The following is a 25,757-nucleotide window of genomic DNA, read 5'->3' as shown; positions in this document are numbered from 1 at the left end:
TCTGTTGGCCTGCAGATTATAGGACATGTGGTGTCTTTTTAAAACCATTTTCAGATTGCTTTGGCTATTTGGGGTCTTTTGTGGTTCCATACAAACTTTAGTATTATTTGTTCTAGTTTTGTGAAAAATGCTGTTGGTATTTTTATAGGGATTGCTTCCAATCTGTAGATTGCTTTGGCTAATATGGACATTTTAACAATATTAATTCATCCAGTCCATGAGCGTGTAATATCTTCCTATTTGTTTGTGACATCTTCTTCCAGTTTCTTTAATCAGTGTTGTATAGTTTTTGGAGTACTGGTCTTTTGCCTCTTTGGTTAAGTTTATGTTTGGGTATTTTTTTTTTTTTTGGGTATAATTGTAAATGGAATTGTTTTCTTAATTTCTGTTTCTGCTACTTTGTTATTAGTGTATAAAAGTGCTACTAATTTCTGGGTATTAATTTAGTATCCTGAAACTTTACTGAATTCACTTATTATTTCTAGTAGATTTTTTGGTAGAGTCTTTAGGGTTTTCTCTATATAGTATCATGTCATCTGCAAATAGTGACAGGTTAACAACTTGTTTACCCATATGGATACCTCTGATTTCTTTTTCTTGTCTGATGGGTGTGGTGAGGACTTCCAGTACTGTGTTTAATAAAAGAGATTATGATGAATATCCTTATCTTCTTCCTCATCTTAGAGGAAAAGCTCTGGTTTTTTTCTATTAAGATGTTAGCTGTGGATTTTTCATATATGGTCTTTATTATGTTGAGGTAGGTTCCCTCTAACCCTACTTTGTTGAGAGTTTTTATCATGAATTAATGTTGATATTTTGTCAGATTCTTTTTCTGCATCTACTGAGATGATCATAGGATTTTTATCCTTCATTTTGTTGATGTGATGATTCATGTTGATTGATTTGCAAATATTGAACCATCCTTGCGTCCTTGGAATAAATTCCATTTGATTGTGGTGAATGATCCTTTTGGTCTTGAGAAAGAAAACAAAGCTGGAGGTATCATAATTCCAGATCTCAATATATACTACAAAGCTATAGTAACTAAAACAATATGGTACAGACACAAAAATAGACACATAGATCACTTGAACAGAATAGAGAGCCCAGAAATAGACCAGTGATTATATGGTCAATTAATCTATGAAAAAGGAGGCAAGAATATACAATGAGGAAAAGAGAGTCTCTTCAATAAATGGTGCTGGGAAAACTGGAAAGAATGAAACTAGACCACTTTCTAACACCATACATAAACTCAAAATGCATAAAAGACCTAAATGTGAGATCTGCAACCATAAAAATCCTAGAAGACAGCACGGGCAGTAATTTCTCTGACATTGTCCATAGCAACATTTTTCTAAACATGGGAAGGCAAGGGAAAGGGAAGGGAAACAAAAACAAAAATAAACTATTGGAACTAAATAAAAATAAAAAGGTTTTGGAAAATGAAGGAAACAGTCGACAACTAGAGAAGGTATTTGCCAATGACACATCTGATAAAGGGTTAGTATCCAAAATGTATAAAGACCAAAGACAACACCAAAAAAATAAATACCCGATTAAAAAATGGGCAGAGGGCCTGAATAGACATTTTTCCAAAGAAGATATACAGATGGCCAACAGACACATAAAAAGATGCTCAGCAGCATTAATCATCAGGGAAATACAAATCAAAACCACGATGAGATACCACCTCACACCTGTCAGAATGGCTACAATCAAAAAGACAAGAAATAAGTGTTGTTGCAAAGATGTGGAGAAAAAGGAATCCTCACGCACTGTTGGTTGGAATGCAAACTAGTGCAGCCACTGTGGAAAACACTATGGAGGTTCCTCAGAAAATTAGTAATAGAAATACCAAATGATCCAGTAACTCCATTACTAGGTAATTACCCAAAGAAAATGAAAATACTCATTCAAAAAGATACATGCACCCCTGTGTTTTTGCAGCATTATTTACAATAGCCAAGATATGGAAGCAACCTAAGAGTCCATTGATAGATGTGAATGGATAGGAAGATATGGTATTATATATAATGGAACATTACACAGCCACTGAAAAGCATGAGATTTTGCCATTTGCAACAACATGGATGGACCTAAAGGGTACCATGCTAAGGAAAATAAGTCAGACCAAGAAAGACAAATGCCATATGATTTCACCCATATGTGGAATCTAAAAACAAAACAAAACAAAACAAAATGAATAAACAAAGAGAATGAACTGATGGTTGCCAGAGGGGAGCATGGGTAAAATGGGTGAAGGGGAATGGGAAGTACAGACTTCCAGTTATGGAATGAATAATTCACAGGTATAAAAGGCACAGCATAAGAAATATAGCCAATGGTATTGTAATAGCATGGTGTGGCGACAGAGGGTAGCTGCACATAACAAAAAAATTAAAAATGAAACCATTTTTAGGGTCGCCTGGGTGGCTCAGTCGGTTAAGCCTCCGACTTCAGCTCAGGTCATGATCTCACGGTCTGTGGGTTCGAGCCCTGCATCAGGCTCCATGCTGACAGCTCGGATCCTGGAGCCTGCTTTGGATTCTGTGTCTCCCTCTCTCTCTGCCCCTACCCCCACTTGCACTCTGTCTCTCTCTGTCTCTCAAAAAGGAATAAATGTGTAAAAAAAATTAAAATAAAATAAAAAATGAAACCATTTTAAAATCAAAGTATACTATACCTATAGAAAGGTGTGCATATATAATATATATAATTTGTTGAATTTTTGCAAACTGAACCCACCCATACAACCAGTACCCAGATCAAAGAAAAATACGATTACACTACTATATGGACTTCTAGCACCGTTATTTTGTTTTTAAACTTTATATAAATAGAATAATAAAGTATATATATTCTTCAGTATGTGGCCTCTTTTGTTCACTGTTGTATTGAGGACATTTATCCATATGGTTGCATGTTCTTTGTAATGTGTTCATTTTCACTGCAGCATAATATTCCATTGTGCAAGTATATCACAACATATTTATCCATTTTATTCCTTATAGGCATTAGGGTGGTTTCCAGCTTGGGGCTCTTATAAATAGTGAGTCTTGTATGGGTCTCTCTTTGCACTTCTGTTGAGCATATAGTTAGAAGAGTTACTGCATCACTGGGGATGCCCATGCCCCGCTGTAGTAGGTGCTGCCAAGCAGTTTTCCCAAGTGGATCCACCTGTGTATATCCCACCTGCACTGCGTGAGCATTTTGGTTTCTCTACATTTGGCCAAAACTTGGTATTTCCCCTCTTTTTCATTTTTACCATTCTCTTTACTGGGTAGAGATATTGCATTGTGATTTCATTTTCATTTCCCCAATAATCTGATCATTAGGGAAGTTGAGTACCTTTTCATGTTTATTGAACGCAGCACTAACTGGCAGTGCGTTCACTGGAGGCTGCATAGAAGCAGGAACTGGGTTCACTGCATGGTTCAGTGCTGCGGGCACTGGGTTCATTGGAGGCTGCATAGAAGTGGGAACTGGGTGCACTGCATGGTGCAGTGCAGCGGACACTGTGTTCACTGGAGGCTCCAGTGCCATGGGCACTGGGTTCACTGGAGGATGCACTGCCGTGGGCCTTCTTCACTGGAGGCTCCAGTGCAGCAGGCAATGCTTTCACTGGAGGATGCAGTGCCATGGGCACTGGGTTCACTGGAGGCTGCAGTTCCGCGGGCACTGGTTTCACTGGAGGCTGCAGTGTCGCGACACTGGGTACACTGGAGGCTGCATTGACTCGGGCAGTGGGTTCACTGAAGGCAGCAGTGCTGCGGACAATGTGTTCACTGTAGGCAGCAGTGCTTCGGGTGGTAAGTTCACTGGAGTCTGCAGTGCTGCGGGCAGTGGGTTCACTGGAGATTGCATAGAAGCTGGAACTGGGTTCACTGCATGCTGCAGTGCTGCGGGCACTGGGTTCACTTGAGGGTACAGTGCGGCAGGCACTGGCTTCACTGGAGGGTGCAGTGCCGGGGACACTGGCTTCACTGGAGGGTAGAGTCGGCAGACCTTGGGTTCATTGCAGGCTGCAGTCCCGCGGGCACTGGGTTCACTGGAGTGTGCAGTGCCACGGGCTGGGTTCACTTCAGGATGCATTGCCACAGGCACTGGGTTCACTGGGATGCAGTGCTTCTGGCAGTGGGTTCAATGGAGGCTGCAGTGCCGAGGGCACGGGATTCAATCGAGGCTGTAGTGCTGCGGGCACTGGGTTCACTGGAGGCTGCCGTGCCGCAGGAACTAGGTTCACTGCAGTTTGCCGTTCCGCGGGCACTGTGTTCACTGGAGGCTCCAGTGCCGCGGGCACTGTGTTCACTGGAGGATGCAGTACTGCGGGCACTGGGTTCACTGGAGGATGCAGTGCCGCAGGAGCTGTGTTCACTGGAAGATCCAGTGCCACGGGTACTGCGTTCACTGGAGGATGCAGTGTCACAAGCCCTGGTTTCACTGGAGGCTGCAGTGCAGCGGACACTGTATTCACTGGAGGCTCCAGTGCCGTGGGCACTGGGTCCACTGGAGGATGCACTGCCGCGAGCCTTTTCACTGGAGGCTCCAGTGCCGTGGGCAATGCGTTCACTGGAGGATGCAGTGCCGTGGGCACTGGGTTCACTGGAGGCTGCATTGCCTCAGGCAGTGGGTTCACTGAAGGCAGCAGTACTTCGGACAATGTGTTCACCGGAGTCAGCAGTGCTTCTGGTGGTAAGTTCACTGGAGGCTGCAGTTAGGTATCTTTTTAATGAAATGTTCCTTAAAGTTTTTTTCTCATTTTTCTATTGGATTCCTAATTCATATTGATCTATTCTTTATGTATTCCGGATACAAGTCTATTGTTGTATAAATGTATACAAATATTTTGTTCCCCTATTCCTTGGCCAGTCTCTTTACTTGCTTAATAGTACCATTGACGAAGAGAAGTTTTTCATTTTAATGTAGTAGACCACGTGGACTTTTAGAATAACATCATCAACAATAGGTAACATTTATTACTTGCTTCCTGTGTCCTCCAGCATTTATTACTTGCTCACCATGTCTTCCTATACCTTACTCATTTCATTTTCGCACTAACGTATTTTAAATGGAAAGAAAATTAAGCTTAGAGAAGTGGATGACTTTCCCAAATTAGGAAGCAGAAGAGGGCACACTCATGCCCAGCTCTCCCCACTCCAAGCCCCTGCTCTGGGATCTCTGCTCTACCAGAGGGGGCACCAGATGATAATTCCATAGATATTGTCCAGTCCTTGGATATTTTTGTTTGACTCGCACATTTTTTTCCAGTTGAGTTAGTTGCCAACATTGAAAAATTAGGAGAAATGCAGATTTCCAGCTTTTCTTGAAAAATCTAGGTTCTGGCAATTCAGGTCCCATTTTCTCACATGTCACCCTGGACTGCTGGAGCTGAGTAGTTACTGGTCCCTGAAGACAGACCTAAGCCCTCTAGTGTTCCACTGGAGATGCTATGATTGGTCATGCCTGGTCTGCATCAAACATTTATGCTTCCTGCCTGGCTTCTGAAGGCATCTGAAGTTTTGACTCTACTAAACTGTTTTCCTTAAATGACATAATTGATTTTTTTTCCCTTTTTTGTTCCATCTGTTCTTACCCTAATGCTTTTTGACCCTCCCACCTTCCTTTTCCAGGCATCTGGGCTCTGTATTCAGGCTTCCTGTCCACCTCTCTGACCAGCAGTGTTTTTATGGTAAAAAGAGGAGTAAATTGCTTAGGTAGAACAGTTAGAAGAGCCCCTCAAAATACCCTACCCCTTCCTTTAAGGGGTGAAGGTATTGTGTTTCCATAAAGCTTGGAATGTAATTCCTTTCCTGGAAGAAGTGATGAAGTATCCCAGTAAAGTTTAATTTATCAGATCAGCTTCTTAAGCATAAGTTTGGGAAACAACAGGAGAAGACATTTGTAGATTATATGGGTTAAGAGAGTGGTTGGGGAAATCTTATGTCTCTGAATATGCTTCAGATGGGATGCTGTGGTGGTCTGGCTTCAGAGCTGGAAAAAAAAAAGTGAGAACATGGCAAGGGAGGGGGATGGATAAGTAGTTATATATTGTCCTTCTCCAACTCAGCAAGTTTTCTCTGGGTGTGTCCCCTTGCCCAACCATTTCCTTTCCTTCTCTAAGTCCTTCCTGGAAGTCAGTATACTATGGAGGTGAAGAGCTAGAATCTCAAGTTAGCCCCGCTGGATTTGAATCTTGTCTCTGCTTTCTTACTAGCTATGTGAGTAATCTTTTAGTCGCATGTGGCTAATCTTTTTGTATATCAGTTTCTTCATCTGTAACTGGTGGGTAATAGCATACTACCTCATAGAGTTGTGAGGACTGAAAAATAAGACATTATTTAGAATCTCTTAGAACAGAGCTTGGCAAACAATCAGTTCTCAATAAATTTCAGTCACTATGGCTTCTGTTGTTATCCTGGCAAGAGCAATGGACATGGAGGGGTCAGATGACAAGGGATCAAGCTCTTGCTTTGCTCTGCACTAGCCATGTGACCTTGGACAAGTCTATCTATCCAGAGAGTTTTAGTTTTCTCACCTGGAAAAGATATCGTGAGAATTTAAAGTGGGGCCATACAAACAATCAAGACAAGAGCACTAGGGCAGTTTGTGTTTGTTATGTCTTATGTGCCTCCTGCCTTCTCTGTTCCTCGCTCTTCTTCCAGAGGTGGGCAGTGTGAAGTGGAGGGGGAGGCAAGATGAGCACACCCATGAGGAAGCAGCTAACAGTATCACATGGTCATGGAAAATAGGATCTGTAGTGATGTCCCTTCTTTCATTCCCCATGTTGGTAATTTGTGTTTTATCTTTCACCTTCTTGATTAGTCTGACTGAACATTTATCACTTTTATGGGTCCTGTCAAACAACCAGCTTTTGGTTTCATTGACTTTCTCTATTGATTTTCTGCTTTCTTCCTCACTGACCTCTGGTCCCTGCTTTATTATTTATTTTCTTCTTCTTGCTTTGGATTGAATTTGTTCTTCTTTTTCTAGTTGAAGTGCAAGCTTAGATGATTTTGATTCAGAGATTTCTTATGTTAATACAAGTATTAATTGTTGTAAATTGCAAAGTATTTCTGTAACAGCGTCCCACAATTTTTGATGTGTTGTGTTTTCCTTTTCACTCAATTGAAAATACCTTCTAATTCCCTTTATTTCTTCTTTGTCCCTTCTTTGGGTTATTTAGAAGGGTGCTGTTTAATTTCCAAGTATTTGTGGTTATTTTCAGATATCTTGCTGCTGTTGACAAAAATCAACTAAACTAAAAAGTTTAACTTAATTGTGGCCAGGGAATAAAATTTTCATTACTTCAATCCTTTTAAATTTGTTGGATTAGCCTTATGACTCAGAATATGGACTATCTTGGTGAATGTGTATTGAAACGAATGTATTTTCAGCTGCTTAGTGGACTGTCAAGTCAAGTTAGTGTGTAGTGACATCTATATTCTTACTGATTTTATGTCTAGTTTTCTCTCCATTACTTGAGAGAGAAGTGTTAACATCTCCAATTTATACTTGAAAATTTGTTGATTCATCCTTTTAGTTCTATTGGTTTTTATTGTATGTATTTTGATGTATGCAGCTGATGTATGCATTTTAGTGTATGCATTTAGGATTATTAGGCCTTCTTAATGAATTGACCGCATTATCATTAATTAATGCCCCTCTTTATCCCAAGTAATGTTCTTTTTTCTGAAGTCTTCTTTATGTGTCCCAGCTTCCTTTTGATTCATGTTTGCATGGTATGTCTTTTTTCATTTACTTTTTCTTCTACATATGCCTTTATAATTAAAGTAGGTTTCTTATACATTTACATTTAGTGTTATTATTAATGTATCTATATTTTAAAATTACCATCTTACCATCTTTGTTTTTTATTTGTTTTGTCTGTAGTTTATTTCTGTTTTTCCTCTTTTCATGCCTTCTTTGCAAATGAATATATTTTATGATTTCATTTCATCTCCCATTTTGGCCTATTAATTATACCTATCCTAAAAATTTAGTGGTTTCTCCAGGGTTTACCAGAAAACATCTTTAATTTATCACATTCTACCTTAAAATAATATTATACCATTTCACTGATGATGAGTGATGTTGAGCATCTTTTCATGTGTCTGTTGGCATCTGGATGTCTTCTTTGGAAAAGTGTCTATTCATGTATTCTGCCCATTTCTTTACTGGATTATTTGATTTTGGGGTGTTGAGTTTGCTAAGTTCTTTATGGATTTTGGATACCAACCCTTTATCTGATATGTTATTTGCAAATATCTTCTCCCATTCCGTCAGTTGCCTTTTAATTTTGTTAATTGTTTCCTTTGTAGTACAGAAGCTTTTTATCTTGATGAAGTCCCAGTAGTTCAGTTTGCTTTTATTTCCCTTGCCTTTAGAGATGTGTTGAGCAAGAAATTGCTGTGGCTGAGGTGAAAGAAGTTGTTGCCTGTTTTCTCCTTTACGGTTTTGATGGTTTCCTGTCTCACATTTAGGTTTTTCATCCATTTTGAGTTTATTTTTGTGTATGGCATAAGAAAGTGATCCAGTTTCATTCTTCTGCATGTTGCTCTCCAGTTCTCCCAGCACCATTTGCTAAAGAGACTGTCTTTTTTCCATTGCATACTCTTTCCTGCTTTGTCAAAGATTAGTTGGCCATACATTTGTGGATCCAATTCTGGGTTCTCTATTCTATTACATTGATCTATGCGTCTGTTCTTGTGCCAGTACTGTACTGTCTTGATGATTACAGCTTTGTAGCTAAAATTAACAACTCAGGAAACAACAGATGTTGGTGAGGATGTGGACAAATGGGAACCCTCTTGTACTGTTGGAGGGAATGCAAACTGGTGTAGTCACTCTGGAAAACAGTGTGGAGGTTCCTCAAAAAATTAAAAATAGAGCTACCCTACAACCCAGCAATAGTGCTAGTAGGAATTTATCAAAGGATACAGGAGTGCTGATTCATAGGGGCACATGTACCCCAATGTTTATAGCAGCACTATAAACAATAGCCAAATTATGGAAAGAGCCCAAATGTCCATCAACTGATGAATGGAGAAAGAAGATGTGGTTTATCATCAAAACCCTAGAGGAGAAAGCAGGAAAAGACCTCTCTGACCTCAGCCGTAGCAATCTCTTACTCGACACATCCCCAAAGGCAAGGGAATTAAAAGCAAAAATGAAGTACTGGGACCTTATGAAGATAAAAAGCTTCTGCACAGCAAAGGAAACAACCAACAAAACTAAAAGGCAACCAACGGAATGGGAAAAGATATTTGCAAATGACATATTGGACAAAGGGCTAGTATCCAAAATCTATAAAGAGCTCACCAAACTCCACACCCGAAAAACAAATAACCCAGTGAAGAAATGGGCAGAAAACATGAATAGACACTTCTCTAAAGAAGACATCCGGATGGCCAACAGGCACATGAAAAGATGCTCAACGTTGCTCCTCATCAGGGAAATACAAATCAAAACCACACTCAGATATCACCTCACGCCAGTCAGAGTGGCCAAAATGAACAAATCAGGAGACTATAGATGCTGGAGAGGATGTGGAGAAACGGGAACCCTCTTGCACTGTTGGTAGGAATGCAAATTGGTGCAGCCACTCTGGAAAACAGTGTGGAGGTTCCTCAGAAAATTAAAAATAGACCTACCCTATGACCCAGCAATAGCACTGCTAGGAATTTATCCAAGGGATACAGGAGTACTGATGCATAGGGGCACTTGTACCTCAATGTTTATAGCAGCACTCTCAACAATAGCCAAATTATGGAAAGAGCCTAAATGTCCATCAACTGATGAATGGATAAAGAAATTGTGGTTTATATACACAATGGAGTACTACAGGGCAATGAGAAAGAACAAAATATGGCCCTTTGTAGCAACGTGGATGGAACTGGAGAGTGTGATGCTAAGTGAAATAAGCCATACAGAGAAAGACAGATACCATATGTTTTCACTCTTATGTGGATCCTGAGAAACTTAACAGAAACCCATGGGGGAGGGGAAGGAAAAAAAAAGAGGTTAGAGTGGGAGAGAGCCCAAGGATAAGAGACTCGTAAAAACTGAGAACAAACTGAGGGTTGATGGGGGGTGGGGGGGGGGAGGGTGGGTGATGGGTATTGAGGAAGGCACCTTTTGGGATGAGCACTGGGTGTTGTATGGAAACCATTTTGACAATAAATTTCATATATTGAAAAAAAAAGATGTGGTTTATATATACAATGGAATATTACTTGGTAATGAGAAAGAATGAAATCCTGCCATTTGTGGCAAAGTGGATGGAACTGGAGGATATTATGCTAAGTGACATAAGTTAGTCAGAGAAAGACAGATCTCACATGTTTTCACTCATATGTGGAACTTCAGAAACTTAACGGAAGTCCATGGGGGAAGGGAAGGGGAAAAAATAGTTTAAAACATGGATACAAACCATAAGAGACTCTTGAATGCAGAGAACAAACTGAGGGTTGATGGCGATGGGGGGAACAGGTGATAGTCATTGAGGAGGGCACTTGTTGGGATGAGCACTGGGTGTTGTATAGAAGTGATGAATCACGGGTATCTACCCCCAAAACCAGGAACACACTGTATACACTGTATGTTAGCTAACTTGACAATAAATTTTAAAAAAGTAATAATATTATACCCTTTCAAACACAGGGTATGGGTCTTCCAACAGTATATCTTGGTTTCTTCTCTCCTGTCTTTTGTGCTATTATTATCCTATTCCTACATACGTTATAAACTCCATAAGACATTATCACTATTTTTGCTTGGTATCAGTGTTTCTCTGCCTTTATTCCATTATTGTTACATGAAATTTTAATACCATGTATATACTATGTATCTGTTTATGTACTGTGGCCCTTTGGAGACCTAAAAACCACCTGAAAGCTACCTAAGATAGTTTTGGCTTCCAAAGAACTAGTTTTATCCCCCATGGAAGCACTATGTCACATAAGATTCTGTATTCTGCTTTGACTGTTTTTTTTTTTTTAATTTCCATATTTTAAGGTTGACACTCTATTCTTCTGGCTTGCATAGTTTCTGCCAAGAAATTGACTGTAAATCTTATCTTTGTTCCTTTGCATATAATACCCTCCCCACCTCACCCTCACCCTCACCCCAGCTTAATTAAAGATTTTCTATCTTTGTTTTTCAGAAGTTTGATTATGATATTGTCTAGCTATGTGGGTTTCTGTTTTTGTTTTTATATTTATTCTGCTTGGGGTTCTCTGGAGTTCTTGGATCTGTGTTTTATTGTTTTCGATTAATTTTGGAAAATTTTTTTAGCCATAATCCATTCAAGTGTTTCTTCTGTCTCTTTCTCTTTATCTTTCTGGGACTTCAGTTACATATGATAGACCCTAGGATATTATCCTATGGCTCTTGATTGCTATATTTTTCTTCTTTTCTTTCTCTTTGTGTCTTAGTTTGGATAATATTTGTTGACTTATATTCAGAATTATTCATTTTTTCCTAAGCTGTGTTTAGTCTCCTGCTAAGGCACTCTAATAAAGATGTTTCTCATATCTGATATCCATTATTGCTTTTTTTTCCTCTAGCAATTCCATTTTGCATTTTTGTATTTTTGTCTCTCTATGGGAATTCCCAATTTTCTCATGCATGTTGCCTATCTTTTGCATTAGATTCTTCCTTAAAAAATGAATTATAATTACTTTAAAGTCCCTAATAATTCTGGCATCTAGAGCAACTTTGGTTTTGTTGATTTCCTAATTTCTTGACAGTGAATGTTTAATTTTTTATGTAACTCAGGATTTTTTTTTATTGAATTTTCTGAACATTGTGTATGAAAGGACATAGAAACTGAGGTAAGTGGTATTTACACCTAGAAATGGACTTGGGGCACCTGGGTTGCTCAGTCGGTTTAACAGCTGACTTCTGATTTCAGTTCAGTTCATGATCTCATGGTTTGTGAGATCTAGCCCCATGTCGGACTCTGTGGTGACAGCATGGAGCCTTGCTTGGGACTCTCCTTCACTCTCTCTGCTCTTCCCCCGCCTGTGTGCTCTTGTGTGCTCTCTGTCTCTCTATTTCTCTCTCAAAAAAATAAATAAATCTAAAAAAAAATAAGAAAAACTGAAATGGGCTTATACCTCTTCTGTCATGAGGGGAGCAGAGTCAACCTAGTCAGAGGTTGGGCACGGCTTGGGTTTTGTTGTTGTGAGAGTCATCTGCAGCATACGACAGGCTTCACATTCCTTCAGCAGTGGGATGCTATTACCATGTGCTGCTTCATGTGGGCCCTGGAAGTGCTGACAGTTTGTCCTCATTGTCCCCTTTCCACGTCAGCTGTCAGCAGTCCTTTGCCGCAGGGGGGGTCTCTCTCCTGCCCCTCCCTCACTGCAGACTGCTGATCCTTGTCACTCAGTGATTTGAATAAGAGATGGTCCTGGGAGATGGTGTGCTTTCATGCCTCTCTGCAACTAAGGAGGCCCTTTCCAGTTTCTGACCTTGCCCATTACCGTCGTCCTGAGTACCGAGTGGCGGTTCTTGGCTAGGATCTTATGAGTGAGCGCAAAGCCCTCTTGTGTCTAGAGCTGCCATTTTTTCTAACATGTCATGCTAACCTATACTCAACCTTTAAGGTTTAAAAAATTATATCTATTTCTTTGTGCCCACTTTTATGGTGTCTGCCTTTTCTTCCCATGCTCTGCCAAATCTGAAAGTGTTCACATGTCCCATCTTTCCTGGGAGGGGCTTGTCGTTGTTGTTTTTGCTTTTGTTTTTTCAATTCAGTTCACATGATTACCTTGCAGCTTCCACTCCCTGATGGAAACTTCAAGGGAAGTTTGATGTCACAGATTATCCAGATTTCTCTTGCCATTAGGGTGGAAGCCCCATGTCCTTGCAGTCAGCACCTCTGGTGGTAGAGAAATAGATTCTGTTGTCTGTTGTTGTTCTTTCGTTCTCACATCAAAGACTGGGCTGCACTCCCTTGTCCCTCCTGAGTTTTATGTCAGAGGCTCTCAAGAAGTAAAATCTACTTGTAGTTTTCTCATCAGGTATCCGTAACCAATATTTGTTTAAAGGAAAAAAAATCCCTTTTTAGAGACTTGGTGTGATAATTTACTACATTCCTGAATGGGGATCAAAAAGATAATGGCTGGTTAATTTTCTCTTTAAAAAGATTTTTTTTTTTAATGAAAATAATTCATTAACAAAGTAGTTTAAAAATGCAGAATGATAAGGGGTGCCTGGGTGGCTCAGTCGGTTAAGCGTCAGACTTCGGCTCAGGTCATGATCTCACAGTTTGTGGGTTCGAGCCCCACATTGGGCTCTGTGCTGACAGCTCGGAGCCTGGAGCCTGCTTCGGATTCTGTGTCGCCCTGTCTCTCTCTGCCCCTCCCCCACTCATGCTCTGTCTCTCAAAAAATGAATAAATGTTAAAAAAATTTTTTTTAAATGCAGAATGATGAAAAATAAATAAAAAGCCACCCATCATCCTGTCAGCTAGAGAAACCACTGCTAATATTTTACCAAAATGCATCTAGTCCTTTTTCTATGGGTTTTATGGTTTGTGTACACAAGTATACATGCCCAACTATATACTTTGTGTGTTTTGTTCATATAAGCAAGTTCTGAAAAGGTGTGGTTTTTTTGTGGGTTGCAGTACTTATGAGATGATGATGTGTCCTTCATGTTTGTCCAGTAAAGATGCCAAAACTTACGGCATATTCTCAGCTTGCTGTTAGGGCTGGATTCCTTCCTGCAGCTATGGCACAGGAATAGCCAGGGCAGGTGTGTGTGTGTGTGTGTGTGTGTGTGTGTGTGTGTGTGTGTGATTCCAAGGGAACGTAATTCATATCAGAAGAGACCCGTTGATCTTTGTGCCGAGGTCCCTGTTTCGCTATCTAACTTCCATCTCTTTTCCTTTATGCCAACCCATTGTCAGGTTAGAACAAACAGAAATGTGGAATGTATATGGTGTTCTTACTATGTGTTGTGATTTTCTTTCTTTTACAGAAAGTATTTTGGAGAAAAAATTGGACTGTATTTTGCCTGGCTGGGATTATATACATCATTCCTCATCCCATCTTCTGTAATCGGGGTGATCGTGTTTCTTTATGGATGTGCAACAATCGAAGAAGATATTCCCAGGTGAGACGGTTTTAAAGAAGAGGGCTCAGTTCCCACATGGCAGTAGTTTGGCGATTCATCCCAGTTGCGAGTACATTTCACACGCTTCTTTCCAAAGTTCTTACCCTCTATTCTCTCCTCCCCTTACCGCACATGCAACTTCCCTCCAGAGACAGATCTGGGAACTACAGAGTCTGGGAATGGCTTCAGAGCTGTGCTGGGGTGGCTCCCTTTCTCTCCTACTTAAGCTCTTCTCCAGGGCCTAAGTCTGATATGGGCAAATGAATTATACCTGATGAAAAAAAATCATGCCTGAGAAATGCGTTTCCCCCTCAACTTCATGACTTATTCTTTTCTCTGGTTTTCTATAAAGACCCAAGTCAGGAGATGTTGAGCGGTGTTGGGTGGCGATTGCATGTTTATATGGTCAAACACTGTGAGGCTGACCATGGAAGCAGGCAGTTCTGGAAAGGAGGGCTCAGCCTCTGGTTCAGGAAGTTGGAAACTGAAGGTGATAGGCCCCATGGTGAGGCTCTTGGAAAGCCAAAGATAGAATAAAGGCTGGTCCTTCTGGTGAAAAGAGAGACTACAAAGAATATAAGCACTTAAAAATAGCATCCTTTAGGATGGACAGCATTATGTATTAGCTGTAGGACTGGGTAGTTCACTCCCTGAGTCTTCCTTCCCTTGGCTGTAAATGGTGGTAATAACTCGTACCTCGTGATGTTGTTGTGAGGATTCAAGGAGACAGTGTTTGGCACATAGTAGAATATTAATAAATAGTTGTTGAAAGGGTCAACGTCTGTGGAAATAAAGTACAAGCGACATGAGAGACACTTATATTTCAAATTTAAATCTCTTGCCATCTGCAGCACTGTCCTTGAAAAGCGAAGCATAGTTAGTGGGTTAGTGTATTTTAATACTTTTTCAGTTGCAAGTGATAGACGTGCAACATGAACTAGCTGAAGCAAAAAAAAAAAAACACAACAACAACAAAACGAATTTATCATAAGGGTTCTGGGGTGTGTCGGGGGAACCTAGTGTCAGGCATGTGGCTAGCCTAAGAGACAATGGAAATAGGGACTCCTGTTTATCTCCTGTCTCTGGTTCTTTCTCATATTTGTTTCACTACAGATTTTCTCCATTGGATGTAAACAGTCCTACTAATAGCTCATGGGTATTACAACTTAGAGCTTTCTACTTGATTGGTCCTGAATGAAAAAGGCCTGTTGGCTCACTTTGGGTTAGGCAGAGGGCCCTGGGCCAGCAATTGTGGCTGTGAGCCGAGATCACGCTGTACCAGCAGGACGTTCCCTCAGTAGCCAGGTGGATGAGGACACCGGGCAGACTGTGGGTATCTACTGTAGTTGGAGGAAGTAGTGGCCATTCTGGAGAAAGGGCCAAGAGCTGTGCTCCTTTGAGGAAAAGGTTTCACCAATGGCAGGAACCAGGTAGCTCTTCTTTCCACCATGTCTGTCTATAGGAATGGTCTTGTAAACTAGAGAAGCTGGAATAGGCATTGCCCGTGGTTAGAATAAAGCAAAATACCTTGAGATAAGAGACAAGGGTTTGGATATTTTTGTGTGTAAAACTCCAGGACCAACTGTCTGGCGTTCTTGACTGGGAGTTCTGGGACCTTTGTCACACGAGATACATAGCAGAGGTTCTGCTTTCTTCAGGCCATGGAGCACAAGGGGAGAATGGATACTTACTAGATGCCTACCTTGTGCCAGGCATGGTGCTGGGTGGTTTTCATGCATTAGTTTTTTTGATCCTGTAGAGATCAATGGTTGTAAACTGTTATTATTTTCATCTGATGCTAAGTATGGTCACCTAACTTGTCCAACTTCAACAACTAATAATTGTCAGGGTTGCAGTTTGACCTCTGCTGCCTCCTGCTCCCATCTTTGCTTTTTCCGCTAAGATGTGAAGTCCCCCAGAGGGCTTATATCTTCCTTGGTAGCCAAGTAGCTTCAGCTGGCCTTGCCTGGTGCTTTCTCAGGAAACATGGCTCCCATGTTTCCCTTTACTGAGTTTGATCCCTAGAGAGCTGGGCCTCAGATTGATCCAAACTGGAAAACTCCATACTGTGCATAGAGAGCCAATGCCAGTGTAGGAGAAGGGGGGTGGGCATCAGCGTCCTGGTTAATGTTGGGTTTTAGAACCTTTGCCCTGGTTTCCCATCTGGGAATACATGAGACAGTGACCATTTTAGCTGGAAATTATCATGGTCTACACATGCTGAAAAATCTATATCTATACACATGTGCTTGTGTATATGCAGGTATATAGTCATGTAAAATATCATTGTTATCACTGCAGGTGTATCTTATTACCTGTAAGAGTGTGTAATGTTTCAGAAACTATGTATAGCAACCCACTAGTGGATTAAAGAATCAGTTGAATGGCTATGTTTTAAGTGAACCAGAAAAAGACAGGATAGAGTAGAGTGAAATATAATATTAGTATTCATCATAAGAAGGAAGTATAGGTATTGTTTTATAAGATTTTATTTAGTTATCTAAGTATGTTTATAGGGGAGAGAGTATGTATTTGTATACTGGAATCTGATTAAAAGATTTTTTTTAAACTGTAGGTCACAGTCCAAAAGTTTGAAATTGACTGTTATAAAATTGAAATTTTGGTTATTGGTTTTGCATACTCAAGGTGGGTATGGTGATAAATAAGGAAGATGTAAATGATAACAAATTATGAAGAATTTTTTAAAAGAACTGCTCTTTAATCATAATTGTGTATCCATCAGAAATCCAAGCTCTTTGGGCTTGACGAAAACTCATGAAATACCACTCTCAATCAACAAAAGGATAGTCTTTAAGTCCCAATACTGAATCTAAACAAATTCATATTCTTCTGGGATCTGTGTCTGTCAGCTACTCCTAAGCATGATTAAAAACTTGCAGAAGTAATTCCTGGGATTACTTTAGAGTATTTTGACATTAAGCCTGGAATTTATTATCTATGTATCATTTAAAAAATGTTTTATTTTGAAAACATTATAGACTAATAGGAAGATAGTACAAAGGACCCACAGTATCCTTCATCCTGTTCCCCCCACTGGTTGTGTCTCATGTAACTATAGTATAATATCAAAAGCAGAAAATTTACATTATGTGGAACTTTGAATGGTACCTTTTATCACCCACAACTTTGATATGTGAGATACAAATATCACTTATGAGTAATAAATGGTTCCATGTGTACATGACTTGTCTATAGTACTTTACTAACCAAGGGATTGATTCCATTTATTAGGCATTTGCTTACATGCATAGGAAAGACTGGGACATTTAAAAAAAAAAATCTGATTGATCTAAACCATGTTGAAAAAAAATGGTTACTTTAGGTCTGAGTCCTTAATAGCAATGTTGTGTCTGAATTTCTTGAATAAATGCCGTATTGCACCTCTTCCCTTCATGCTAGCACAGCCCTGTATCACCTAATTTGTGAGCAATGAGTTACTACTGATTAAGAACACCACTCACCTTGGGGTCCTGGTTCAGCTGATTGCCAGACCATTTATCAGCCCTTTTATGCTTTCTAGAGAAAATGATAGATTGAAGAAATATGAGTTATAGTCACATTTGCATCTAACAAGAAATCTGTGGATTATGCAGCTGGTGAATAACCCAGATGTGATTTCAGTTCTAGTGAGCTTCCCTCATCTTTCTAGTTGTCTTTTCAGTTTGTCTAGAGAGACGGCCTCTCTCAGAGAATACAAAGTCATTTTAATATCCTCCTAAGGCAGAATTTCTCCAGAATTCTGTTCAAATTGCTTGCATCCAACAGACAAACAAAACAACCCAATACCTATAAAGCATTCTGACTTCAAATTTAAATGATTTGAGAAGTCTCCATGTTACAATGGCTGCCATTTTGTACAAATGATTGGTGACACAGCACTTAAGTTTCAAAGTGCTTTGCACCAAGCTGGTTGCTGACACTGTGTTCATTCCTGACCTTTTTTTTTTTTAAAGCATTGACCGGGTTTGATTAGAATTGGGTTGACTAGGATTATCCCTCCCCCAAGTCTATGTGTAAAAAAAAAAAATCCCAAACAACAAAGTGATGTCCCTGACACACATACTTAAGGACAGCACTGAGGAACTTATATGTTCTCAAACATGGCTTAAAAGCACAGCTCTTTACTATAGTTTATACAGACTAACAGTTTTCTGTGTGAATCTGTTTTCTAAGAGGGTAGTCTCATCTCTGAAAATAACAACTCCTCAGTGATACAGTGGACACTTGTCTGACCCAGAAGACTTAGAATAAACCTTGCTCTCCAGTTACCAATAAGAATTTACCCAAGTGTGGGGTATCTGGGTGACTCAGTCGGTTAAGTGTCTGACTTCGGCTCAGGTCATGATCTCATGGCTTGTGAGTTTGAGCCCCATGTCGGGCACTGTGCTGACAGCTCAGAGCCTGGAGCCTGCTTCGGATTCTGTGTCTCCTCTCTCTGCCCTTCCCCTGCTCACACTCTGTCTCTGTCTCTCTCTCAAAAGTAAACAAACATTACAAAAAAAGAAAACTTAAAAAAAAAACAATGTGCCCAAGTAAAACCTGCATGGCTAAACTTACTATTAAGATATTATTTAATATTGTCTATGTGAGTGACTCACTCCTATTGACACTTGCCAATGGACAGCTTCACAGCGAGTCAATGGAGGAATGAGGATTTATTCAGACTTAGAGTTTCCATTCTCTCACACAGAAGGCCTTTCCTTGTTGTGGGCTTAATGGCTCATTAAAAACAAGCCTGAAAGCTGGGACTTGACAGACTGTGACAGCCCTCGGGGAAATCCTTCAACTTCTTCGTGGAAGGGAGCTGGATCCAGGCATCCCTTGACTTCCAGGTTTCATGTAAGCACTTGATTTAGCACACAGGATGCCAGCCAGCTCACTGTGGCAATGGCCTCCCTCTTGTCAGCCATACTCTATAGTGCCCTCTGCTGCCTCTTTCCAGAGGAAACACAGCTGTGGTTTTTAGTGTAGTACCTCCTACCTCGCTAAGACTGTGTCTCCAGCTGCTCTCTGAGAACAGCCAATGCTTCATTTTCATGAAATCTCGAGTTCTCCACCCTTTTCCCCCAAACAATGAGTTTAACCATCTACCCATTCCCCCTGGGGAAATATTACACACCAGAGTGATGAGTTCATTCATTTTCCTACCAATATGTAGTGTGGAAGGACACTGGGGAAGCCAATTAGGGCTGGTAGTTCTTTGGTTCTTATTTGCAAGCATTCATATGAGCCTGAATTTATTGGATCTAGCTAATCACCTAAAGAGTGAATGGAATTTCAACTATATTCATTAGTCCATTAAATAGAATGGATAGCTTAGAATTTAACCAGTGGTTATTTGACTCGTGTTTCTCTCTACAAGTATCATAGAATCTAGACTTTGGAAGAATTTACCTTATTCTTGCATTCTCCCTAATCCCATTTCATGTTTTTTTTTAAATAATTTTTTTAAGTTTATTTATTTATTTTAAGAGAGAGAGAGGGAAAGAGAGAGAGGGAGAGAGAGAACAAGTGGGGCAGGGGCAGAGAGAAAGGGAGAAAGAATCCCAAGCAGGCTCCATGCTGACACAGTGCAGAGCCTGATGTGGGGCTTGAACTCACGAACCACAAGATCATGAACAGAGCCGACATCAAGAGTTGGATGCTTAACTGACTGAGGCATCCCCCATTTCATAGTTTTGATCATTCTTATTATACTGAGGGTATTAATCCCCATCCTACAAATGGGCGTGCAGCTGATGCACTTAGAGACTTCCAGCCCAGCTCTGACTCCATTCTTCTTCCCGTGGCTTCTTCTTTAGAAAGAAGTAAGAGCTTGTGTTGATCCAGCCAGATTCTTGGTTTGCTTCTCCCCATGACCAGTCCCACACCTGTTTGGGGCAGCCATAAGGGTTTAAGAAGACAACCTGGGCTTGATATGATGGTGGTGGAATCGGACTTCAGGCAGGTGATGGATTCAGAGTCATCGGTGCTCCCCACCAACCTCATAGATGCAGCACATTTTGAGGGGACTTTATAAGGCATCACTCAGTGTACAACATCTCTGACAGATGCTCACTAATTAGGACACTCCTAGTGACAGGGGGATCCGCACCTCAGAAGTGGCCCATCTGTTTCTTTGACAAAATGCAGAAGTAAAACTCTCATGGCAAAGAATCCAATTCCAGCATCTCTAACACACCTCACCTATGGAGTTGATAAGCTTAGCCATGGATTTGGAAGTGGGAGATGTTTTCAGGATGATTTTCTTGGGGTGGGTCCTCCTTGACTTCCACTTGACCCAGCAGCCTCTCTCAACTGCAGCAAAGAGATGTGTGACCAGCAGAATGCCTTCACCATGTGTCCCCTGTGTGACAAGTCCTGTGATTACTGGAACCTCAGCTCAGCCTGTGGTACAGCAAAGGCGAGCCACCTGTTTGACAACCCTGCCACCGTCTTCTTCTCCATCTTCATGGCTCTGTGGGGTAAGTGGTCACCATGAGCCTTGCTTATATTGGTAATATCTTTAAGTGGTTACAGTGACCATGCTCTGAAGCCCATACCCTTTGATTTACGTCCTTTAGTATTTAATACTTATACCTCAATAAGTATTTTAGGGACAGTAGCTTTCTCTCTTATACATGTGAATAGACCTAGGAGTACCCTCCATGGCTTTATATATATTTTAAAAGCATATAGGATGTTAATCTTGTTTTAATCTCACATATGATCTATTCAGAATTTGAACCAATGCATGTTTGAAAACCCCTAGCACACCTGTAAGGTGCTCCAGGTTTATCTACTAAGATATGTAAAGTCATAGATATTCAGTATAACACTCAGAGTGGTGGGGTGACTGCCATGGTCACCAAGGTAGCTGGTGGTCAAGATGGGCCTAAACCTGGTCTCCTGACTCCAGGTTCAGTGCAATTTCCAGGATACCATGAGTGTAGATGTTAGAGATTTTACTTAATGCCAGAGAAGTATTGTCAGTATTTCCACCAAAGGGATTTGTAAAGAACAGATAGTTTCATCATTTTCCTTCTCCTCCCTTACCCCCAGAGTATTAGGGTAATAAACTTTCTCTGGGCCATAGCCATCTGACCACACACACACACACACACACACACTTCTCTTCACAAACTGGAATGGAATAACCTGGAATAATAACCCTGTGGTAACTGGACATTTCCAAGAAGACACACCCACGTGTATCATACAAGGAACAGAGTCAACACATTTCAGTCCATCTTGAGTAACTACCTGACTTTTACTTTTTCCTCATTGTTGGATACACAAGCCCTTAGCTTCCCCATTGGATTGCAGAGCAGCAGGGCCATGATCCTTCTGCAAAGGATACTTGATTATCACTGACTCCATGGCGCCTGAAGGACATGCCAGGATGGGACCATGAGTCACACATTCCCAAAAGAGTGAAGAGGGGACAGGGAGAGGTCTGTTGTCAGTACTGTGTTGGGAGTACCGAACACAAGCGTTCTCTATTCCCTGTAGGGACCTCTACTTGGGTGGAGATAGAACCAGACTGGAAAGACCGCCATATTACTAGGTCACCAAGAAACATTTCCAGGGGACACTCTATTTTCTGTTCTCAGGTGGAATAGCCAGTACCCAGGAGCACATGGGCAGTAGTCAGCCCACAGAAGTAGGGACAGGGAGTAGGAGGAAGTGGCACTTAGTACCATTTGGCCCTGGAATGGTTCACAGGACGGGTTCAGTAGAACTGGCTGAAGCTGAAGCTTGTTGACTGGGGCATCTTGGGCTGCAGCTCTGTGGCTCCTTGTCAAGCATAGCATCTCATAACTACCCCCAAATTCACTGGAATTCATTTGGAACCTGGAACACATATTTAGTTTTTGATATATTACAGTCCTAATTCCCACCAATTTGTCTTAAGAGATGCCCATGACTGAATAGCGAAAGCTTAATAACGCCAGACCCATGATCCCTTACAGACTTTTCCTAGGATCCGTAATCCCTTGTCATAGACAAACTTGGTTTTCAATTGTACTTTCCCACTCTCAAGCCCCAACAACTACCTCTCCTCTTTCCTCAATAGCTGTAATTAACAGATGCCTCTCACCCCCCCCCACCCCAGGGATCTGCCATAATTTACTGCCCCCACCCCCGCCCCCGCTCCTCTCCCTCCCCCTCCTGTGGCCGTGCGGGGAAAGCAGGAAGGGTGGGATGCGTCAGAGCTTCCTGGCATAGCGTGGGGTTCGGTTGTGTTTTTTAACAGCCTTGCTGTGTTTTATGTGATTGTGTATTTGGTTGCAGCAGCCAAGAGCCTCTGGGCACAATTGCCTGCAAATTACAATTAAAAATAATAGTACTGCCTCTCATTACCATGATTATTATGATCAGTGATGCTGTGCTGGGTGGGCCTGGGCTGGGGCCCAACCTGCCAGGAGGAAGGCTGGGGAGAAGTGGCACTTTGCAGAGAGATTCTCTGTCAGTGGAGCAGGAGTGGGGGCTGCTGAGCCAGGGCTGCGTGGAAGGTGCTAGTTTGGCAGGGTCTGGGTCTGTGGGAGTCTTCAGGCCCAGCTCCTGGTTCCTCTGTCGTCCGGCTTCAGACTCCAGGGAACTTTGGAAAGTGAATGAAGCTCTATTGAAAAGGGAAGTAACGGGACAGGGTTTCTGAACTCTGTTCTGAATAGAAGTTAAGGACACTGTCTTAAGAGCCAGGCAGTCCTAGATGTGTGTGTCTCAGTTCTGCCCCTTACCAGCTGAGGGTCCATGGCCAGACAGCGTGGATCTGGCTCCTGGTCACAAAAGTCAGCACTCTGTTTTGTTTTGTTTTTTGTTTTGTTCTTAAGTTTTATTTATTTTTGAGAGAGCGAGCACAGCCAGAGGAGGGGCAGAGAGAAGGGGAGACAGAGGATCCAAAGCAGGCTTGGCGGGGGGCGGGGGGGGGGTTGGTGAGTGACAGCAGGGAGTCCGATGGGGGGCTTGAACTCACTGATGCTCAACCGACTGAGCCATCCAGGTGCCCCACCAAAGTCGGCACTCTTAACTAAGGTGTTGTATACCTGGAGCAAGGCTCTTAACCTTTAGGCCTCATTATGCTCATCTGTGAGGTGGGTGAAGGGATACTTACCCTGTAGTGTTCCCGTGAGAAGTGAATGAGATATGTGTGGAGCACTTGACATAGTCCCTGGCGTGTAATACACACCAGGAGCTGTGAGCCGCTCTTCGTCGTTATGACAGTCCTCCCTTGTCCTCATGGCTCCTCTGCGGTGACTTCTTTGCCCCTCTCCTCTGTTCACATGGTCAGACTTGTCTGCTTCATAGAGATGGCAGTCAGGAAGCACTCTGAGTCCCACTGTATGCAGAGCCCTCCTTAGGCGCTGAGAAGAGCGTAGGAAAAGGAGGGACGCCCTCCTCTCCACCTTGTTCTCAGGGCATCCCCAGGCCAATGCCAGGGTTGGGAGGTCACGATGCACTGACATTAAGAAGCCTCAAATCCACAGGAGAAACTGCATGAACCCATGCACTGTAATGTAGATGCCAAGTAAAACAAACATAGCCTTTAGCAACTGCACATTCAGCTGGTCTGTAGGTGTTCTGCTTAGTTCTGTGCTGTGCCCTTGGTAGACAGGCAGCTAAGAGCTGAGGAAATTTATGGCCCTGTTACTGCACTGCTCTGCATGGTGCAGCAACAGGCGCCCAGGCTCTTCCCATGCTTGGTGTCCAGGTGAGGGGGTGGCCTCAGGGAGTGTCACTTTCCTTTTTGTCCAGGGCACCAGACCTGAAGGACAATTAGGAGTGTGGAGGAGAGGGTGTCCCAAGCCTGATCCTATGGGTGAGGTGGGGCTTGAGTGGTTCAGCAGAGGATGAGGGTAGACAGTGGAGGGCACCATAGGAGAGTGGGACAGTGTGCATGAGTTGGGGGCGAGGAGGGTAACAAGGAGATGACTTAGCAGCAGTGCAAGTGTGAGGTTGTGTGTTGACAAACCGAGGGAATGGATTCAGACAGATGGGTTGGGCCGCATATACAGGATCCCCCCCATCCAGAGAGAAGAACTAGGCAATAAGGAGCCATTGAAAGTTTAGATGGGGGAGAGTGGGCATCTGCCCTCTCCCCACCCCTTCTTCACAGCCCAAATGCCATTGTTTTCGACTCCACTCAGGTGGTTTCTCTGGCAGCTAGCGCTCCCTCCGCTGCATGTCCACAGCTCTTATCTGTGCTGTTCTTTAGGCCCTGCTCACTCCATGCCTTGTATTTTAGTTATTGACAGTCTCTCCCCATAGACTATAAACAGTTTGAGAGCAAATCCACGTTAGTTTCCCCTGATCTCCCTCATGATGTCTAGAACAGTGTTGTATATGTTACAGATGATCTTAGGCCTGGTTCTTTTTGCAAGATTGGAAATTGGTTCAAGCTTGCTCAGATAACAAGAGATTTGTTGTAAGAAAGCAAGAAGCAAGCTCATGGATGCAGGTAATGACAGGCAGCCAGGTGTCTGGGGAACTGGAGCTGGAGGAGCTACCGGAAACCATGGCCCTTCCTCTGTTCAGGTGCTGCATGGCTCGTCCCATGTCTGCTTCTCTTCGTGTCTCTTAGTTTCAGTTATCAAAAGAGAGTACCAGCTTGCTCCATCAGCAGGTGTTAGGTGTTCAGTCCTCGTGTCACAAGCCCATGGGTGTTGGTTCTCCCTGGGGCGTGTTGGGCTATCCCTTTAAGGGGCTGCGGCTGGAGCAGGCAGACCTACCGGCATGCAGGTGTGGGAGGCGCACAGCAGCTACTTGCCGAACAAATGGAGGAATGGGTGAACGTCACTTAGGGGAGATTGCTCCATGAGCCACATGCAGGGGGGCTCAGAAGGCTGAGACTGGGGTCAGTTAGGAGACTGTTACATGACCTCAGGTTGGGATGAGTGGGGCCCAGAGAAGGGAAGGGGTGCTGGGGACGGAAGGAAAGATGGAGAGTGAGAGCCAGCTGAGGAAGGTGCAGGAAGAAAGAATGTGTGTGGAGGCAAGATGAGGCTTGTCAAGAAAGACTACAGACCCTTCCCGTCTTATTTTCTTCATCCTTCCCTCCCTCCTTCATGTCTTGAGGTCTGTGTTTACCCTCTCCTCATAATCTAGAAGTGGGAAAGGCGCACGCAAGCATGTGTGCATGTGTATCTCCCTTTAAATATATGGAGTGAACAGTCAGGGATGTGGAATGTTTTGATCAGTTCCAGCTAGAAGTAGAAAGAAGGGAATAAGTGCTTTAAAGAGAGTCCCTAAATTTGAAATCAGTATGTTTATCCTTCACCTCCTTTGGGGAACCTAAAGGGTACTCAAAATCTTCCCTTTAAAATTAATAGAACTTTTTCTCTCTTTTTAAGCTACCATGTTTCTTGAAAATTGGAAGAGATTGCAGATGCGACTGGGCTACTTCTGGGACCTGACTGGGATAGAAGAGGAAGAAGTGAGTTTCCTTGCATACTTCTCTGGGTCCTTTCTTGGTTTCACCCTGGAAATAGATCTCCTTGAGTGAGATGACCACTTAACATTTGCTGCCACATCAATCCATTGGCTCCATGGTCTTAGCTGTGGTTGATAGGCACTGAGGCCAAGAGTTCAAATCTCCACTCTTCTCTTGAGCTATAAAACATTGGACCTGATAG

At 42.2% G+C, this 25,757-nt stretch overlaps 1 protein-coding gene across 1 annotated transcript in view; it reads left to right on the top strand.

The window, feature by feature from the left end:
* ANO2 (anoctamin 2) overlaps positions 1 to 25,757 on the top strand; it is a 318,443-nt gene that overhangs the window by 141,848 nt on the left and 150,838 nt on the right. The window contains exons 11-13 of the mRNA XM_042993671.1: positions 13,990 to 14,124; positions 20,449 to 20,609; positions 25,476 to 25,558. Coding sequence (XP_042849605.1) covers positions 13,990 to 14,124; positions 20,449 to 20,609; positions 25,476 to 25,558 — 379 coding nt within the window. The remainder of the gene's footprint in view (positions 1 to 13,989; positions 14,125 to 20,448; positions 20,610 to 25,475; positions 25,559 to 25,757) is intronic.

The sequence above is a fragment of the Panthera tigris genome, chromosome B4 (assembly GCF_018350195.1).
Source record: "Panthera tigris isolate Pti1 chromosome B4, P.tigris_Pti1_mat1.1, whole genome shotgun sequence".
NCBI lineage: Eukaryota > Metazoa > Chordata > Mammalia > Carnivora > Felidae > Panthera > Panthera tigris.
This window is presented reverse-complemented; position numbering and strand designations above follow the sequence as displayed.